General features: G+C 47.6%; 1 protein-coding gene across 8 annotated transcripts in view; it reads right to left on the bottom strand.

Annotated features, from left to right (window-relative positions):
• MAP7D2 (MAP7 domain containing 2) overlaps positions 1-17,931 on the bottom strand; it is a 101,371-nt gene that overhangs the window by 44,073 nt on the left and 39,367 nt on the right. For all 8 annotated transcript variants that reach the window (XM_070785288.1, XM_070785281.1, XM_070785280.1 and 5 more), the window contains exons 2-3: positions 4,664-4,741; positions 3,076-3,239 (exon numbers count right to left, since the gene is read on the bottom strand). In XM_070785288.1, the coding sequence (XP_070641389.1) occupies positions 3,076-3,239; positions 4,664-4,741 (242 nt within the window). The remainder of the gene's footprint in view (positions 1-3,075; positions 3,240-4,663; positions 4,742-17,931) is intronic.

Raw genomic sequence — 17,931 nt, 5'->3', positions numbered from 1 at the left:
TAAGAGCAGCCAGCTCTCATCTTAAGAAGTTTTCATTTAGTTGAGTTCAGAAAGGTCTTGTTTTTACAATCACCCTGGTGGGTTTTGTTAGGTATCAAGCAAGAAGAAGATGAGAAGTTGTGATGTGTTAAAGTAACTTACAGAGATGAAGGTACTCTTTGAAAGAGGCCTTTCCTGGTTATCTGTTTAGCAGGAGGAACAAGGAGTTGGTTCCGAGTCATGAAACTATACTTCCCTGAGTGGAGAAAGGTGAGTATACTGTGCTGTCACCCTTAACCCAGGGAGGTTAAGGTTCTGGTTCCAGAAGCTTGATGCTTGGGAGCTATGTGGCATGTAAGGGTTTCAAGAACCCACCTTGAGGAGAAGGCAGGCTGCAGCAAGAGAATGAGCTCAAGGTCAGGCTGCCAAGTGGACACTAGACTCCCCCTTCCCTAGGACAGGCCTGCCTACCTTCTAGCCTTTGACACCTCTGGGAGCTTCTGTGGTGTCAGAGAGGAGGTATCCACGCCAAGTCTGGGGCTCACCTGCACAGATGTGAGGTGTTACCAAGAGTGATAGCAAGACCAACAACCCTAGGAACCTGGAGCCAGGGCAGGGCTGGTGGGGAGGTGAGGAGTCAACAGGCCTTTTCTGAGCTTCTAACATCAGACTGGAGAGGCAGGAGTTGGTGGGGAACACACTTTCTAGCAAACTAGAGGAGCAAAATGGAGTGAACCATCTTCCTATAGAGACTTCTCCCTGGTTGACAGAGATGGGCCCTGACAGAAAGGACTGAGATAATCCTGGCATTGTGGAGTGTCTCCATAGCCACGTGCCAAGCAGAGAGCAGCCCTCGCAAAAGATCTCCAGCGAACCATGGAGGTAAATGCAAAGGCTTTCCTTCGGAAAGGCTCCCGCAGCAGAGAGCTATCCATCCCCTCCAAAGATCCCTCACGAGAATGCCAGTCGGACCTCAGCCCCAGCAGAGCAGTGATGACCAGGCTGTATTTGCAGAGTCCGTGATCTCCACTGAGGTCTCCTGGGGCTCTAAGGACAGGAGCAGGTGGGGCAGGGAGCCTACTGCTTCCTCAGGTTGCTCTGCACCCATGGGAGGCCCAGCTCTCAGTCTTGCGCTGCTGCGTCCGAGGAGAAGGGGATGCAAGCTTGGCATGTGTTTGCCAGCCACAGGCAGGCAGGCTGCCCCAGTGCCTACCATCATCACATAAGGGGTGAATGGGAGCAGACAAAGCAAATAGGAAATTAGCCCAAGCACAAGCACTACCAAGTCAGCTGCATCAGGACTAACCAGCTGGCATGACATTCCCTCATCTGCAAGAGACTGGAGTCCGATGTAAAATGATTGACTTAAAATGCCTCTGGCACTGTTGTTCAATTAAAATAAAAGAGTACAGAATGCCTCAGAGGCGGGCCTGTATGGTGCTGTCAGGTGTGGTGCAGGCTAAGGAAGTGTCTCCTGTGTCTCTGAGGCACCCTGTCCTGGAAATAGCAGTGACAAGCATTCCCTGAAATCAGCAGTCCTGCAGGGGTCAGGAGTGGAAGTGGAGGGAGCAGGGAGCTGTGAGCCAAGGATGGGAGTATAGGAAGAAAGGGGCGAGCGAGTCCAGCAACTCACGACAAATGCCCAGGCTGGGAAAGGAGAGGTCCGTCCTGGTCACTGAAACAGCCCAGCTCACTGTGGCTTTTCTCTTGGTCTCCACACCCTGTGCCACCATCTTTTCTGGGTAGCTCTCTCCTGACTGTGCTTCAGCCAAGGTCAGCTGAAGTCAGTGAAGGGAGCAGTTATTCTGCACTAGTGCTTTGCCGGCACTTTTACAAAAGTCACCTTCTTTAACTCCTGTGACCACCTCTCTGTTCTGGGCTGAGAAGAATGAGTTCTTAGAGGGGCTGTGGGACTTGGCCTTGGCTGCCGGCTGCTTATGTGGGAGAGCTGGGGTTTGCACCAGGAGCTCACAAAGGCACATAGGGATCTGGCTGAGACAGCAACAGTGAACTGTGACTAAGACCTTTCCTCAGGCCTCCATCTGCTAAGAGGAACAAAGAAGTTGCCACTTAAGCCTGTCTGCTGTGGCCAAAGATGGTTCTAATTGTGTGTATGTGTGCATGATTGTGGGGGTTTTATAAGTTAAAAAAAAAAAAAAAAAAGACCAAAGGCTAAAGACAGTGATAATTCAGAGATTTAAAAGAAATACTGAATTTATACCAACATCTCTGTATCTTATGGGCTTCCCTGGTGGCTCAGATGGTAAAGAATCTGCCTGCAATGCAGGAGACCTGGGTTTGATCCCTGAGTCAGGAAGATCTCCTGGAGAAGGGAATGGCTACCCACTCCAGTATTTTTGCCTGGAGAATCCCATGGACAGAAGAGCCTGGTGGGCTACAGTCCACGGGGTCGCTAAGAGTCAGACACGACTGAGCAACTAACACTTCCACTTTTCACTCTATCTTACAGTGCTGGCAATTAACAAACCTCTATATTGTTCATACTAAATGATGAGTCACTATACCTTATGAATAAAAAATGATCATCACCTGATACAAGGCTGTGATTATACTCTTAAAATATACTTGTTAAGAAAATCTATACCCCAAATATGCTTTCTAAATATACTTTCAGAGTTTAGTAATAAAGGACTCTGTCAGGTAATTACATTCCATTTCTTTTTTAAAACATAACTAGAGAGAAAGGATGATTAAAGCAAGACCTGCATTAAAATATAGACTAGCATGTTTGTATTGGAAGGTAGGCTATTTGATTTTCCAGCAGTGACTACAAGATCACATTACCCTCTACACTCACAGCCCTTCCTCCAGCCTCGTGTCTGCCCCAGAAGCATGGATGCCTCAAGTAACCCCCAGATGGATGTCACTCAGTCCCCACCCATAATCCCCTCTGAGTCTTATCATCAGAGAAGACATCTGAAAGAGGTCTTGGAGTCCACCAAGTCCACCCCCTGCACTTCAGAAACAAAGAAATTAAGGCCCAGAGAGGCCAACCAGCTTATCTGAGGTCACACAGCAATAAACTGCTAAGTTGAATGGATCTGTCTCTTTGCTCCTGTTCCGGCCAGCCCTCACCTCCTCCTCCCGGAGCTTCTGCTTCCTCTTCTCCTCCACAGCCGCCCTCTTCTGCTCCTCTCGCTGCCGCTGCTCTTCCAGCTTCTTCCATCGCTCCTCAATTTGCTTTTCATACTGGAGCTTGGCTCTCTTCTGTTTCTCCAGAATTTGCTGCTCCCGGGCAGCTGGGGGAAGGAAGGCAGAAAAAATGTGTCATTACCGGAGCACCCCATGCCGTTTGGCTTAATACCAACAATGCAGAAGTGAGACTGAACCCCAAAAAGGAGCCCAGAGGGATTGTAGGCTGCAGTAACTGAGAGGAAGGGTTCTGGCACCTCTACCACTAGCTGGGTGACCCCAGGCCTATTAGCCACATCTTCTGTCTGCCTCAGTTTCCTCCTCTGTGAGGTGGGGATGCACAACATCACAGCGTTGTGGAGACCAAATGAGACAATGCAGGGAAAGTAGAGAGTCACTGCCCCTACACGTGGGAGCTCTGTCTGTCATCACCATCAAGTCAGACTTGTCCCAATGGCTATGCCACGTCAGGGATTGAGAAATGAGAGCTATCAGGGTATCTTCATTCAGGACACATTAGCTGTGTATACACCACACACCAGATGCTGAACTGAGTGAGAGTAAACAGAAGAGGATGAACAGGACTGCCTTCCTTCTTGAGACATGTACTAAGGGGCCTTAACTCCACCTGGCCAAGCAGGCAGGGGTTCCCTGTTGCTGCTGCTGCTGCTGCTAAGTCGCTTCAGTTGTGTCCGACTCTGTGCGACCCCATAGACAGCAGCCCAGCAGGCTCCCCCGTCCCTGGGATTCTCCAGGCAAGAACACTGGAGCGGGTTGCCATTTCCTTCTCCAATGCATGAAAGTGAAAAGTGAAAGTGAAGTCACTCAGTTGTGTCCAAATCTTAGCAACCCCATGGACGGCAGCCCACCAGGCTCCTCCGTCCATGGGATTTTCCAGGCAACAGTACTGGAGTGGGGTGCCATTGCCTTCTCCAAGGTTCCCTGGAGTATGCAATATCTGAAGTGACCAGGAGGAGGCAGTCAAGGAGAAGGATTCACAAGCTCCTCTTCCGGCTCAGTGCCCTAGGGAAGCCACTCTCTACCTACCTGAGGCACCCTGTGGGGAACAGCCCTGATGCTTCTGTCCACAGCCTGCAAGGTAGGACAGCCTTTCCCAATAGGACAGCCTTTCCCAATTGGTTCCCTGTCCTAACATAGAAATGGCCTTCTGTGTCGATTTCCTCTGTTCCTCCAAGGATGGCCCTTCAGCTGCCCTGGGCAGAGGTCACCTGAAGAGGGGGATGGTGTGCAGAGAATGTCTCTTGTTCTTCAGCACCCTAGCCACAGCCGTAGTGCAGTGCCAGTAACAGAGCTTCAACACATGCTCAGTGAGTAAATCAACCGCCCTGAGAATTATGTAATATCTGTGAACAGACCAGTGGTAGTGATGGTTTGCTCCCAGTTTTCCACATTGACCTAGCAACTGTCCCAGTTCTTTTCTCATTTAGTCACAAATTTCTAAGAGTCCTGAGAAAAGACACCATCACATCTCTACTCCCTTGGACTTAAACAGCCAAAGTGCACAACTTACCAAGACATTTTTCTCTTTCTTCTCGTCTTTCTTTAGCTAGTCGTTGTCTCTCATCGGATTTTAAAAATCCTTCCATGCCTACAAGAGAGAAAACACGATCAAAGACTTCACTCTTCCCATCTTCTGAGTGCCAGGGGGTGCTGGGGCCACACCCTGGGTCTGGACACATGCACACATCAGCATCAACATCACTTCACCTGCAGAGTGAAGTGATCCATCACTCCCTACCACAGGGGAGGATGGCCCAGACCTGAGAGTTGAGGAGCGGTAGCTGTGGCTGTCATGCTCACCCGCCAAACTGGGTTCAAGCGGCCCCAGGCCAGCCCTGGAGAACTAACCTTCCTCCTAGTTCTCTGGCTCCAGGCCTGGTCCCAGAGGAGTCAGAAAACTCAATAAGGGACAGGCCTGGCAACATGCAGAAAAGCCTACCAGGCTTCCCCTGGTCCGGCTCACAGGGGAAGGCAGATGCATAAAAGAAGACACAATTATTACACAAATTATTGTTATTATTAGGGCTTCCCTGGTGGCTCAGACAGTAAAGCATTTGCCTGCAATGCGGGAGACCCAGGTTCGATCCCTGGGTTGGGAAGATCCCTGGAGAAGGAAATGGCAACCCACTCCAATATTCTTGCCTGGAAAATTCCGTGGATTGAGGAGCCTGGTGGGCTAACAGTCCACAGGGCCGCAAAGAGTCAGACACGACTGAGTGACTTCGCTTTTTTACTTTTATTATTATTAGTGAACATTCAACTTTCTGGAAGAAGACAACTGCTGAGGGGCATGTATGAGTGAGCTGGAAAAAAGTAACGCTCAAGTTTGATTTTGGTTCTACTAAGTTTGCTCACATGTCAATCTTAGCATTTTAGAATCACAAAGAAGGAATATAATGCACTTCTGTTTACTTGTTATTTCATTTTGTTTTATTATCAGTACAAGAAATAAAATGGAACAAATGGCAATTCCCCCCTAAAATGTCCGGGAAACATCCCAGGAGCTCCGCATCTCCACTCATCTTGTACAGGACCCTAAAGGGCTTTCTGAAGCAAAGATGAAATGATCTTCCCAGTTGTTTTAGGATTAAAAGTAATTTACTGCGCTTGCTCTGATCATTACTGATCATTCATTAGTATTACTTACACAGTGGTCAAGGACCACATTCTGGAGAAACTGGCTTTAGTGCTGCTATAACCGGACTGATGTGCCCAGTGCCTGGGTCTCTTCTGTGGTAATATCACAGCTGACTTCACAGCATGCGCCTTTCAGAGGTGTGCCTTCTACTGCCCAGGAGAGGGGCCTGGAGGCTTGGAGTGCAGAGCAGCAGCAGGAATGCAGATAAGGATGGATGTGATAAGCTCTGGGTTGTCACAATTCCCCACAACCATCTAATTCTGCAGCCTGGATTATGCAGCAGGGATATTAAAGTTCAAGAGAGAAGTCTTGGAAAATCAACTCAAGTGCCACTTCCCATTAAAAAAAAAAAAATTGAAGTATAGTTACCTTCCAGTGTTGTGTGTCACTTTCAGGTGTACAGCAAAGTGGTTCAGTTATACACGTACATACACACATATATATATTGCTTCATATTCTTTTCTACTATAGGTTATTACAAGATACTGAATATAGTTCCTTGTGCTATACAGTAGGTCCTTGCTGATTATCTATTTTATATATAGTAGTGCATGTATGTTAATCACAAACTCCTATTTTATCTCTATCCCCCTTTCCTCTTTTAGTAATGATAAGTTTGTTTTCTATGTCTGGAGTTTATTTCTGTTTTGTAAATAAGTTCATTTGGTTTTTGTCAACTCTTAATCATTACGATTAATGATTAATGGCATCACCGACTTGATAGACATGAGTTTGAGCAAGCTCCGGGAGTTGGTAAAGGACAGGGAAGCCTGGCGTGCTGCGGTCCATGGGGTTGTAAAGAGTCAGACACAACCGAGCAACTGAACTGAACTACGATGGTACCAATGACACGAACAGCATCAAGAATTTAAACGCCCAACTTCTCAGCTCATCAGTGCTGCTCTCCCAGTCTGACCCCTTTCCCTTACATCCCCTGAACTTGTATGAACTCCACCCACCTTCAAGAGCCCACAGTTTCCCAGATCCGTGAAGCTCTGTGCTCTCACATTGCTTGCAGAACCCTAATTTCATTCTGCTTAGCTGTAGGGCACTGTCTCCCTGCAGGGAGTGAGGGCCTACTGAGCCAAGGGCAGATCTGCATCTCTGGGTCAACCCGCTTGGGCCACATCCTACCCCCACAAGCCTCAAGGTGCACACACAACACTCAAAGACAGGAATGTGGTCAGTGGTAGGGTAGAGGGCAGAGAAAGCCAGATTTCTCCATGATGATCCTCTAAACATTCAAGCTCTAGTCTCTACCTTAAGCACTTGATTAATAAGGATTTGTTCTGTGTGAAAAGCTACAAAGAGAAGCCAACAACCCCTGGACAGATGCTGGCAACAGCACCACTTCTATTTAACAGCTCAGGCATGACCTGTCACCCTCCAGATCTAAGATGCAGACTGAGAACCACTGAAAGTGTTCTTTGAACAGAAGAAAAAGAGGAAAAACTGAGGGGAAAAGGCCAAGCACATTTGAAATTGGCCATGATACCTTAAGGCTTTACCAACAGAAGGATGGCTGTTGCAGAGATATGCATGAAGTTTAGGCTGCCCCCTTGTGGGCACTTGTAAGAGTCACACCCTCAAATTATTTTTCAGAAAATCTTCATTATCAGGCTCATAGTCATGACCTGCTTCGTCATAACAGGAGGCTACAATGTACGAAACAAGTCCACTGCTTGAATTTACTTGGCCCAATCACCCCATGATGACAGACGTACTATTATGACCCTCATCTTACAGGTACAAAAAAGGTACACAGAGGTTAACTTGTTCAAGGTTACACCATCAGAAAGTGGAGATGCAGATTCCAACCTAAGAACCTGACTCCAGGACTCACACTCTTAATCACTGCTTTCTCACGTGGCAAAAGAGGAAACGTAATAGCTCGATCTCAGCACTGATGAACGAATGCTTCGTGGCTTTCTGAGACTCTATCATACACAAGGAACAAGTTCCATCCTTGTCCCAAGAATGCGTATGCAAATTCAGAGAGAAGTGCAAGACCAACTCATTAGAGAAGTACTGATTAAGCACTACTGTGAGCTGGGCACTGGCCAGCTGTGAACAGATGTGCTAAGTATTTGCTTCCTCTTCAAACTGATGGTTTGGAAATGTTTGGATGCTGCATGGGGAAAGGGGATAGCCTGATGACCCCGGGGGCAGCCGTGCCACGGAATTTTGCTTGGGCCCCACTGAGGGGGAGGAAATGACTCAGTCCAAGGTGGGTAACCTAGAATCTCTATACGCTCTCACATGGCAGTGACAAGCCATTCTTCTCTGTTTAAGATAATAAAGATTAAATGCAATGAACAATTCTGTTCCTCCATCACACTGGGCCTGTTTCAGGCACTCACTAGCCACATGAGGCTGTCAGCCACCGTACTGAAAAACAGTGAACCAGGAACCTCAAGGCTCACTCTCGTGATTCACACGTAACTGCCCTGGGACACACACAAATGAAGAAGAATTCAGCGTCCAATCAAGGTTGAGTTTTGCTGGGTGAGTAAGACTGTGGTAAGGCATCATTCTTCTACATAGCATCTGCCTCTCCTGATTAAAAGAACTGTCAAGCAATCATTTCTAGAATATCCATTTGAGGAGAAGCCAAATAATTATATCTCCATTTCCACCTCATGATCCCTGATGAACCTCTGGGGACCTCTGCCAAGAGGTTCTACCCGAAGGATGAAGGGGTACAGCACAAAGCAGACAGCCCCTATGTGTCTGGGGGCGTGGACCTGACCAGTTAGCATCGCTGCAGCAACACAGCCTGAGAAGTCGAGGTAGACTATGATTCACAGGCCCAGAGCAAGTGACCTTAATACATGAATGCTAACACCACCAGGAGACTTCCACTAAAGACATGGGTATGGGTGGGTGAGTGGGTGGGTGTGTGTGTGTGGGGGTGTGTGTGTGTGTGTGTGTGTGTGTTCAGTTGCTTAGTCGTGTGCAACTCCTTGTGAACTCATGGACTGAAGCCCGCCAAGCTCCTCTGTTCCTGGGCTTTCCCAGGCAAGAATACTGGAGTGGGTTGCCACTCCCTTCTCCAGAGGATCTTCCCAACCCAGGGACCAAAGCTGAGTCTCCTGCACTGGCAGTGATGACTTGAGCCAGGGTTAGCAACCCTAGCTTTGAGAGCTACTATTTCACTGAGAGTTAGTTCAGTTCAGTTGCTCAGTTGTGTCTGACTCTTTGTGACCTCATGGACTGCAGCACGCCAGGCTTCCCTGTCCATCACTAACTCCTGGAGCTTGCTCAAACTCATGTCCATTGAGTCAGTGATGCCATCCAACCATCTCATCTTCTGTTGTCCCCTTCTCCCACCTTCAATCTTTCCCAGCATCAGGATTTTTTCCAATGAGTCAGTTCTTCGCATCAGGTGGCCAAAGTATTGGAGTTTCAGCTTCACCATCAGTCTTCCAATGAATATTCAGGACTGATTTCCTTTAGGATGGACTGGCTGGATCTCCCTGCAGTCCAAGGGACTCTCAAGAGTCTTCTCCAACACCATAGTTTAAAAGCATCAAATTTTCAGAGCTCAGCTTTCTTTATGGTCCAACTCTCACATCCACACATGACTACTGAAAAAAGCATAGCTGTGACTAGACGGACCTTTGTTGGCAAAGTAATGTCTTATGCTGTCTAGGTTGGTCACAGCTTTTCTTCCAAGGAGCAAGTGTCTTAATTTCATGGCTGCAGTCACCATCTGCAGTGATTTTGGAGCCCAAGAAAATAAGTCTGTCACTGATTCCATTGTTTCCCCATCTATTTGGAAGTGATGGGACACCCCATGAAGTGGTGGGATGGGATGCCATGATCTTTGTTTTTTGAATGTTGAGTTTTCAGCCAGTTTTTTCACTCTCCTCTTTCATTTTCATCAGGAGGCTCTTTAGTTCCTCTTTGCTTTCTGTCATAAGGGTGTTGGCATCTGCATGTTGGAGAAGGCAATGGCACCCCACTCCAGTACTCTTGCCTGGAAAATCCCACGGACAGAGGAGCCTGGTAGGCTGCAGTCCATGGGGTCGCTAAGAGTCGCACACCACTGAGCGACTTCACTTTCACTTTTCACTTTCATGCATTGGAGAAGGACATGGCAACCCACTCCAGTGTTCTTGCCTGGGGAATCCCAGGGACGGGAGAGCCTGGTGGGCTGCCGTCTATGGGGTCACACAGAGTTGGACACGACTAAGGCGACTTAGCAGCAGCAGCAGCAGCATTTGCATATCTGAGGTTGTTGATATTTCTCCCTGCAATCTTGATTCCAGCTTGTGCTTCATCCAGCCTGGCATTTCACATGATGTACTCTGCATATAAGTTAAATAAGCAGGATGACAATATAAAGCCCTGGCGTACTCCTTTCCCAATTTGGAACCAGTCTGTTGTTCCATGTCCGGTTCTAAATGTTGCTTCTTGACCTGCATACAGATTTCTCAGGAGGTAGGTAATGTGGTCTGGTATTCCCATATCTTTAAGAATCTTCCAGTTTGTTGTGATCCACACAGTCAAAGGCTTTGGCATAGTCAATAAAGCAGAAGTAGATATTCTTCTGAAACTCTCTTGCTTTTTCAATGATCCAGCAGATGTGCTGGCAATTTGATCTCTGGTTCCTCTGCCTTTTCTAAAACCAGCTTGAACGTCTGGAAGTTCACGATTCATGTACTGTTGAAGCCTGGCTTGGAGCATTTTGAGCATTACTTTACTAGCGTGTGAGATGAGTGCAATTGTGCAGTAGTTTGAGCATTCTTTGGCATTGCCTTTCTTTGGGATTGGAATGAAAAGTAACCTTTTCCAGTCCTGTGGCCACTGCTGAGTTTTCCAAGTTTGCTGGCATATTGAGTGCAGCACTTTCACAGCATCATCTTCCAGGATTTGAAATAGCTCAACTGGAATTCCATCACCTCCACTAGCTTTGTTCGTAGTGATGGTTCCTAAGGCCCACTTGATTTCACACTCTAGGATGTCCGGATTAGGTGAGTGATCATACCATCGTGGTTATCTGGGTCATTAAGATCATTTTTGTACAGTTCTCCTGTGTATTCTTGCCACCTCTTCTTAATATCTTCTGCTTCTGTTAGGTCCATACCATTTCTGTCCTTTATCGAGCCCATCTTTGCATGAAATGTTCCCTTGGTATCTCTAATTTTCTTGAAGCCATCTCTGGTCTTTCGCATTCTGTTGTTTTCCTCTGTTTCTTTGCACTGATCACTGAGGAAGGCTTTCTCGTCTCTCCCTGCTGTTCAGCGTTAGTGCCACAGGGGAAACTGAGTGGTGGGTCCATGGGACCTCTCTGCAGTACTGCTACAGCTGCATGTGAATCTGCAATAACCTCAAAGTACAAAGCTTTCTAAAATGTAGTTTAGCCGCTCAGTTGTGTCTGACTCTTTGTGACCCCGTGGACTGTAGACCATTTGCTGAAGTGTAAAACCCTGGGAGGGACCCAAAGACAAAGAGGGAGCAGATGACACCTTCCCAGAAGGACAAGGGGCAGCCCTGCCAGAGTCACCTCTGCCTCATTCTCAATGCAGTAATGCTTCCTGGGGTGAGGACACTCAGGTAGTGTGTCCGTGAAACTGAGGCGTTTTCCTGGGTAATTCACCCCTAGAGGAAATAAGAATCAAACAGGGATCCTGAGCAGACAAACGACTATTTTATGTGAACAGAAGGGCATAAAATTTCATACTTCACTGACCTGTTCTTGCTTAAAGTAACTTCCCATTATCCTTGGGCTGTTGCAAGACATTTTAAAAAACTAATTTAAAAATGTATTTTATTAGCCTCAGGCACTCTCTCCCTAGAATATCAATGAGCTGATATTAGTCAATTATTCATGGTATGTAATAACCATTATCGAAATGCAAAGTTTTTAAGTGAAGCCAGCTGTGTTCGACTTTTAAAAATTGACTGCATTAAATGAATTTTAAAGTAATCTTCCTAATCACAGCTCACGTCTGTGCAATTACAATGACCAGACAAAAGGACGGGACTCAGGAATGAAGAGCTCATCAAATAGGAAGCCCCGTGTCTGCCAGCCCCTCCTGTGGGGTGCCCACCCCTCTGTGGACTGGCAGGCAGGGACGCACCAACAACTCGGTGATGATCTGTCTCAGGTCATGGAGACCACTGGTCCTCACCTGTGGTCACACAGGCCATCACCTGGGGAGCTCTAACAATTATGGGTGCCTGTGCCTCCCTCCCAGAGACTGGCCCTGTCGGCTCAGGTGTGGCCAGGGTGCTGGTGCTCTAAGAGCTCCCGTGTGATGCTTCTGTTCAGAAGGACTGACACTGCTCCTAGCCTGCTGCTCTTCCCACTGCAGCGCGGGTTGGAACCACCTGGAGGGCTTGTGAACCCAGAGTGCTGGACGGCACTCCCAGAGTTTCATGGAGTGGGCCTAGGGCCCGCCAGAGAAGGGTGTCCAAGGCCCACACCTTAAGAGCTGCTGTTCTACTAGACTAGGCTGATTCTACAGGGCAAGGCCCTGCCTCCAGCTCCTCTCTGGATGTCCAGAGCCCAGCTAAGTGTGGGGCTCAAAGAGTGGGCCCCCAATCATGTCTGCAGAAGGAACAATCGGCCGTCTGCCTGCACCCTCCTGCACAGAGTCTGCCATGGCTGTTACTGCCCCCACGCTACTCTCTGTGCCTGTGCATCTGCCCTTGCCCTCTAAGCCCCAAGACCTTGCACATGGTACTCAAATAGTTCCTAAATGAGGGGCCATGAATATTATGTCCCTTTGATGGAAACCTCCCCATTTGTAGAGCATTAAACCAAGTATCAGAAGTGTCTATAAAAACGAGGAACATTTTAAAATATCTTTGTAGCCATTATTTTGCTGGATCTGTTCAGGAAATTCAAAGGTAAAGAAAGGAAGGCAGCTTCCCCCACAATTGCTAACAATTTCCAGGTGATCAGGTCTCCTTTTAGAACCACTGATCTACTCTATTCCTTACCAGCTATAACCTTCTGAATTGGCTTAAATTCTCTTTTCACTGCAGTGAAAAAGTCTGTATTACACTGTTGCCACCGAATTTGTTACTTCCAATGTGACTCTTTCAAGGATGATGTCATAATTTATATTAATACTTCAAAAAGAGGCAGGCCTGGAACTAGCATTTATGTTCAATAGCTATTGACTACTATAGCATGGAGGTATACATATCCAGGTATCAAAACACATTTTTAAAAAATGTATAGAGATACCAAAAAGTCCTTGAAAAGTGGGGAAATAGAGAATATAAGAAATAAGAATATATACAAATTTACACTGCTATTATGTTTTTATAAAATATGCTAAATTTCTAGCAGTTTCCTTTAAAACAACTGAATTAAATTTTCCCCCAAAATGTAAATGTTTTAAGAGTATTACTAAATGACTTAAATGCTTCCTAAATGAATTTCTTAAATCACAACTGCACAGCTAAGAGAAGGGCCAGTTTTTTTGCTTTTTAAAGTGTAGAATTGGGTCAAGTCCAAGCAATCACAAAGAGTATAGCACTTTGACATAAAGGTCAAACAATAATGGATCTCAGATCACATCATTCTTGCCCTGGAACCAGGAATCTGGTACAGAATCGTCACCAATCCACACTGATCTGCTAGGCTTACTGGAAGAAGGAAGGCACAACAGCCAAGTCCTACAGCAACTGCCCTAAGTTTCCTCTTCTGTAAGATGGGGAAACAGTAGCGCCTCTCTTACAATGAGGATGCAATGACAGCTCACAAGCGCTGACTAACCATACCCAGGACACAGCGGGAGCACAGCAAATTCAGCTAGTCTGTGTTGCCCACGCTAGCCTGCCTGTTCCTGGTTACAGCTCTCCCTCTTCCGTTAATGAGGACTCCTGCCCACAGGACCAACCATACTACCTTTCCTAACAGAGCTGATGAGACAGAGTATGTACTATGCTGCCAGTCTAAAACCACAGTGAGCGTTCCTTTCCTATAAAAATTATACTGGGAACATGTATACATGCCTTTGATGTCTCAGTCACCAACCATTACTTGTGTCTACACATGCTGGCATTCCCCTTCTGGTAACTCAGCAGAAATTAGATCTTATCCCTAGTAGGACAAGTAACTTCCTACTAAAAAAAGAATACACAGATGACATTTCACAAACACTAATTGTGAAGGTGGTATGTGATGATGCTGTTCTTCACCATCTCAACAGTAGATTGCCTAGTTATACTCACACACATGTAAGCAGCCAGCCTAGAACTCCTGCCACAGCAACTCAGGCTCCCATAACCACAGGAAAACACACCACACCAAGTTATAAAGTTCAACTGCACCCAGTGTGACCAACTGTACACAGGTTCACAGGCTAGCCTGGCTTCTTCTAAAAGTACCATTTATTAAGCACGTATCTCCTGCCTGGCACCGTGTGCTCCAAGATGGAGAAAGTGAGACTCTCCCCAGGGGTTAAGACTTCTGTCCAAAGTCACAGCTGCTAAGTGGCAGACCTTGGATTTGAGGCCAATCTGGCTGAGTCCCAAGCTGATGGGCATCAACTCAATAGTGAGAGGGAAGGCCACCTGGAGGAAAGAGCACTGACCTAGGGATCTAGGTGTGCAGAAACTGAGTAGCTGTTCCTACCAGGATTCACAAAGGAGGTGGCAAGGCTACTACTATACAGTCCAGAACAAGTCCCCGATTCCCTTGATCTTTAAACCCTTCTTTCAAATCTACGGTGTCTGCAGCTTGCCCCCACGGCCTCCCTGGCAGGCTGAGCCCTTGACTGTTGGAGGACTACTGTGCTAATTGAGGGGGAGAGGGGACTGGGGCAAGAAAATGTATGCACTGGTTAAAATTTACCTGATGGTACACTTTAAAGGTGTGCACTTTAGTGTAAGACACCTATTCCTAACACTACAACAACTGCAACAACACATAGAAAAGACAAAATTCAGTGCTGGCTGACCTGCCATATATCAGTAGTGCTCAAGGCTGCAAAGAACAGGCCTGGATCTCCCAGGCAACTGCATTCTCAGTGTGGCTCCGTGAAGCGGTGAGGGAGCTCCAAGGGCAGTGTGGGAGACAGGAGGTGAGCCTCAGCAGGGCTGGTGTGGAACTGAAGACACCAGCAAAGGCCCAGGGACTGGCTCAAGCTGCAGGGCTCTTAAAGAGCACGTGGTGATTCAGCCAGTTCAAGACTCTGCCTTGACACCTTCTCTTCCAGGGTCTTGTTACCTGCCTTTTTCACGCCTTTAACTGTCTCCACCCTACACCAGATCTCAGCTACTCATTGTCCAAAAGGCCTGGCTCTTCTACAGCCGTCAGAGGAGCTATTGCCATTTGTATCACTTCCCCATTCATATGGAGCTCAGTCCTGGGGGCTTCTTCCAGGTTCCAGCTAGTGGCCCTTCCAATAGTGCCCTAGCCAAGGGACCCTGAGTAATCCCTTCACCTCTCAGAGCTTCGGGCTCCTCTTCTATATAAATCAGGATCATTGCTACCTACTTCCCAAGGTTACAGTGTGTGTTGGGGGTGGGGGTGCTGTGAAAATGCTTGGCAGCAGGAGGAGCCACAGTTGGCTCCCTTCCCCTGATGATATACGAGAACACAGACCAAACAAGTCGTGGCAGTCATGCACTGGGTCCAGGCCCCAGACCATGGAATCTGAAGCTCTGTGCACTTCCGTCTCCCCATGAACCCCACAAAATTGCCCCAAGAGACCTGCCGCAACTTTCCACAAGGTCCCAGTTTACATTCTAAGATTTCCTCTCCTCTGCTGAGCCAACAATTCATTTGAAAGGTGAGGTGAACAAAGTCAAAGGTAGCTAAAAGAAGACAACGAGCAGCTAGAAAAATTCAACTCGATTAATGATCTACTGAGCACTGCAGTGCAGAAACTTCCCTCCTACGCTGGCTCCTCATCTGGGAGGCACCTGGACTCCTGTGTTTCTACAATAAATTTAATACACATTTGTGTCATTTCAAAAGGACCCACTGTTTGCAATATGACTTGCTAGCTAAATGAAACCTGCATAATTTCCCCTCTACCCTTCTGAGTTCTTGGCTGGGACCTCCTGTAATACAGATGGCACTTTTTTTAAGATTTATTTATTTTTGGTTGTGCTGGGTCTTTGTGCATGCACTTCTCATTGCGGTGGCTTTTCTTGTGGAACACAGGCTCCAGGGCACGCAGGCTTCAGTAGTTGCGGCTCAAGGCTCTCTAGAGCACTGGTTCAGTATTTGTGGTGCACAGGCTTAGTTGCCCCTTGGCATGTGGGATCTTTCAGAACCCAGGATCAAACTCACATCCCCTGCATTAGCAAGCTGATTCTTAAACACTAGGCCACCAGGCATGCCCTAGGCAGAAGTTTATTAAATATATACATCATGTACATATAGGAGATTCTCAGGAAACCAATTACACTCTCCAGGATGGCCCAAACCACTACCTCAAATACCACCTGCAGCTAAAGACCAAAGAAAGATGTGAGTGAGAGGTGGAATTCATGGAAGGTGAGAGGAGGAAATGTTTGGTAAACACAGGCTCCCCTGCAATGCAGATAAGTCTTCCAGGTTTAAAGTCATCCGTATCCACGGTAAAAGCCATCTTCCTAGTATAGGCCCCCTCTTCCTAATGTAAATTTCCTTTATAAATACAGATTTCCCTTACAAAAGGACCATTTTCAGAGCTTCTCAGGCGTCTGTAGTTTCTCAAAATAATCCTATGCCGAAGAGGCGTATTTCGTATTTTGAGTAGTGTATTCTACCCCCTTTGCCAGCCAAGCTCAAGGCTCGCCAAGGCAGCTGGGAGGCTCTGCACTGACGCCCATCCTCCCAACCTTCCCTACCTCCAGGCTCCCCTGCTCTGTGTGCCTCACACAGCTATCTACAGCTACAGGCCTGTGGATCCCACCTGTCCTTTCCAGAGTGATGAGCAAGAAAGAGGGAAGTAGGAGCTGGTGCTTAAGAAGAGCGAACATGGGACAGCAGAGCACACCTAGACACTTCTGTCACAGATGGGGCGCACGGGGCCAGGGGACCGAGGTTGCCCTCAGGGTCCTTTAGAGATGGAGAAGCTCTGACACAGGGGTCTTTGGCATGAGCATCCAAGGCTGGCCTGTTCCAATCAACGGGTAAGGCTCAATGTGAAGACAGAATGACCTTTGAAAAGCCCTCCTGTCCCCCAGCAAGGATGGAGAAGAAGCTGGGAGCCAGTGAGCGCTCTGGAGCCAGCTGAGCACAGGTTCCACTCTCACAGAGATCTTGGAGCATCAGGGGAGAGGGTAACAGAGGGGGAGAGGAGGGAAGGGGGGAAAGGGAGGGGGCAGGAGAAAGAGACACACACACACACATCCACACATATGCACGCTGCTCAGAACACTGCCTGCTGTGCTCAATAAAGGTCAGGCGTCACTGTTTCTGAGCCTAGCCCAGGGGTGTCCTTCAGTGGTTGGGCAGAGGTGGGTTCTAGGGTTGCACACCACAGGGGACGTGGTTGTTCAGTGTGGACTCAGAAAGGCCTTGGATATCTGCAAAGAGTGCCAGACACAGGGGGAAAAAATAACTCTTCTTATTTGCTTTTTTTCAGCAACGAAGTACAAGACACTGAAAAATGTCTCTTTGAAGATGTGGACAGAACCCAGCAGGTAAAAGCTGGTAACGAGAAATAAACTGCAGCACTCTCATTATTAGTACTGCCATTTGATTTTCTCTTCAGGGTGGTGTGTATGTTTCATGATGATGACCATAAAAGGTGTGCAAAGGATCCCAAAGGGGCACTGGAGACTCTGCTGGCCCATCTTCATGCCACTCATGACCCAGGTCCCCATCAGATCCCAGATTCCTATGGTGGGAAGAGCTGTGTCCTTGAGCATGAGTGAGGCACCAGAAAACTCCCTCATTCTGTCCTTCCTTGTTTCCTGCCTCCCACAGCGACACGTGTCGGGTGATGGCAGTCTGTCCACCCTCCCTGTTAACAGGGTTGGCAAGAGCCTTTAGGGCCCCCTCCCTAAGGACAACCCTTTGTTCCCAGGCTGCTTGCTTCCCTATAGTCACCTCAGTAGGCTTCAGACCTGCACCTTGACCACTGCTGAGCAACTCAAGCATCTAAGGTGAACTCTCCTGCTGTAGACCCATCTATTCCCAGTCTCTGCCCTGGGCGGCTGAGCCCCACCTCAGAGATGGC

Source organism: Bos indicus, chromosome X (genome assembly GCF_029378745.1).
Source record: "Bos indicus isolate NIAB-ARS_2022 breed Sahiwal x Tharparkar chromosome X, NIAB-ARS_B.indTharparkar_mat_pri_1.0, whole genome shotgun sequence".
NCBI lineage: Eukaryota > Metazoa > Chordata > Mammalia > Artiodactyla > Bovidae > Bos > Bos indicus.
This window is presented reverse-complemented; position numbering and strand designations above follow the sequence as displayed.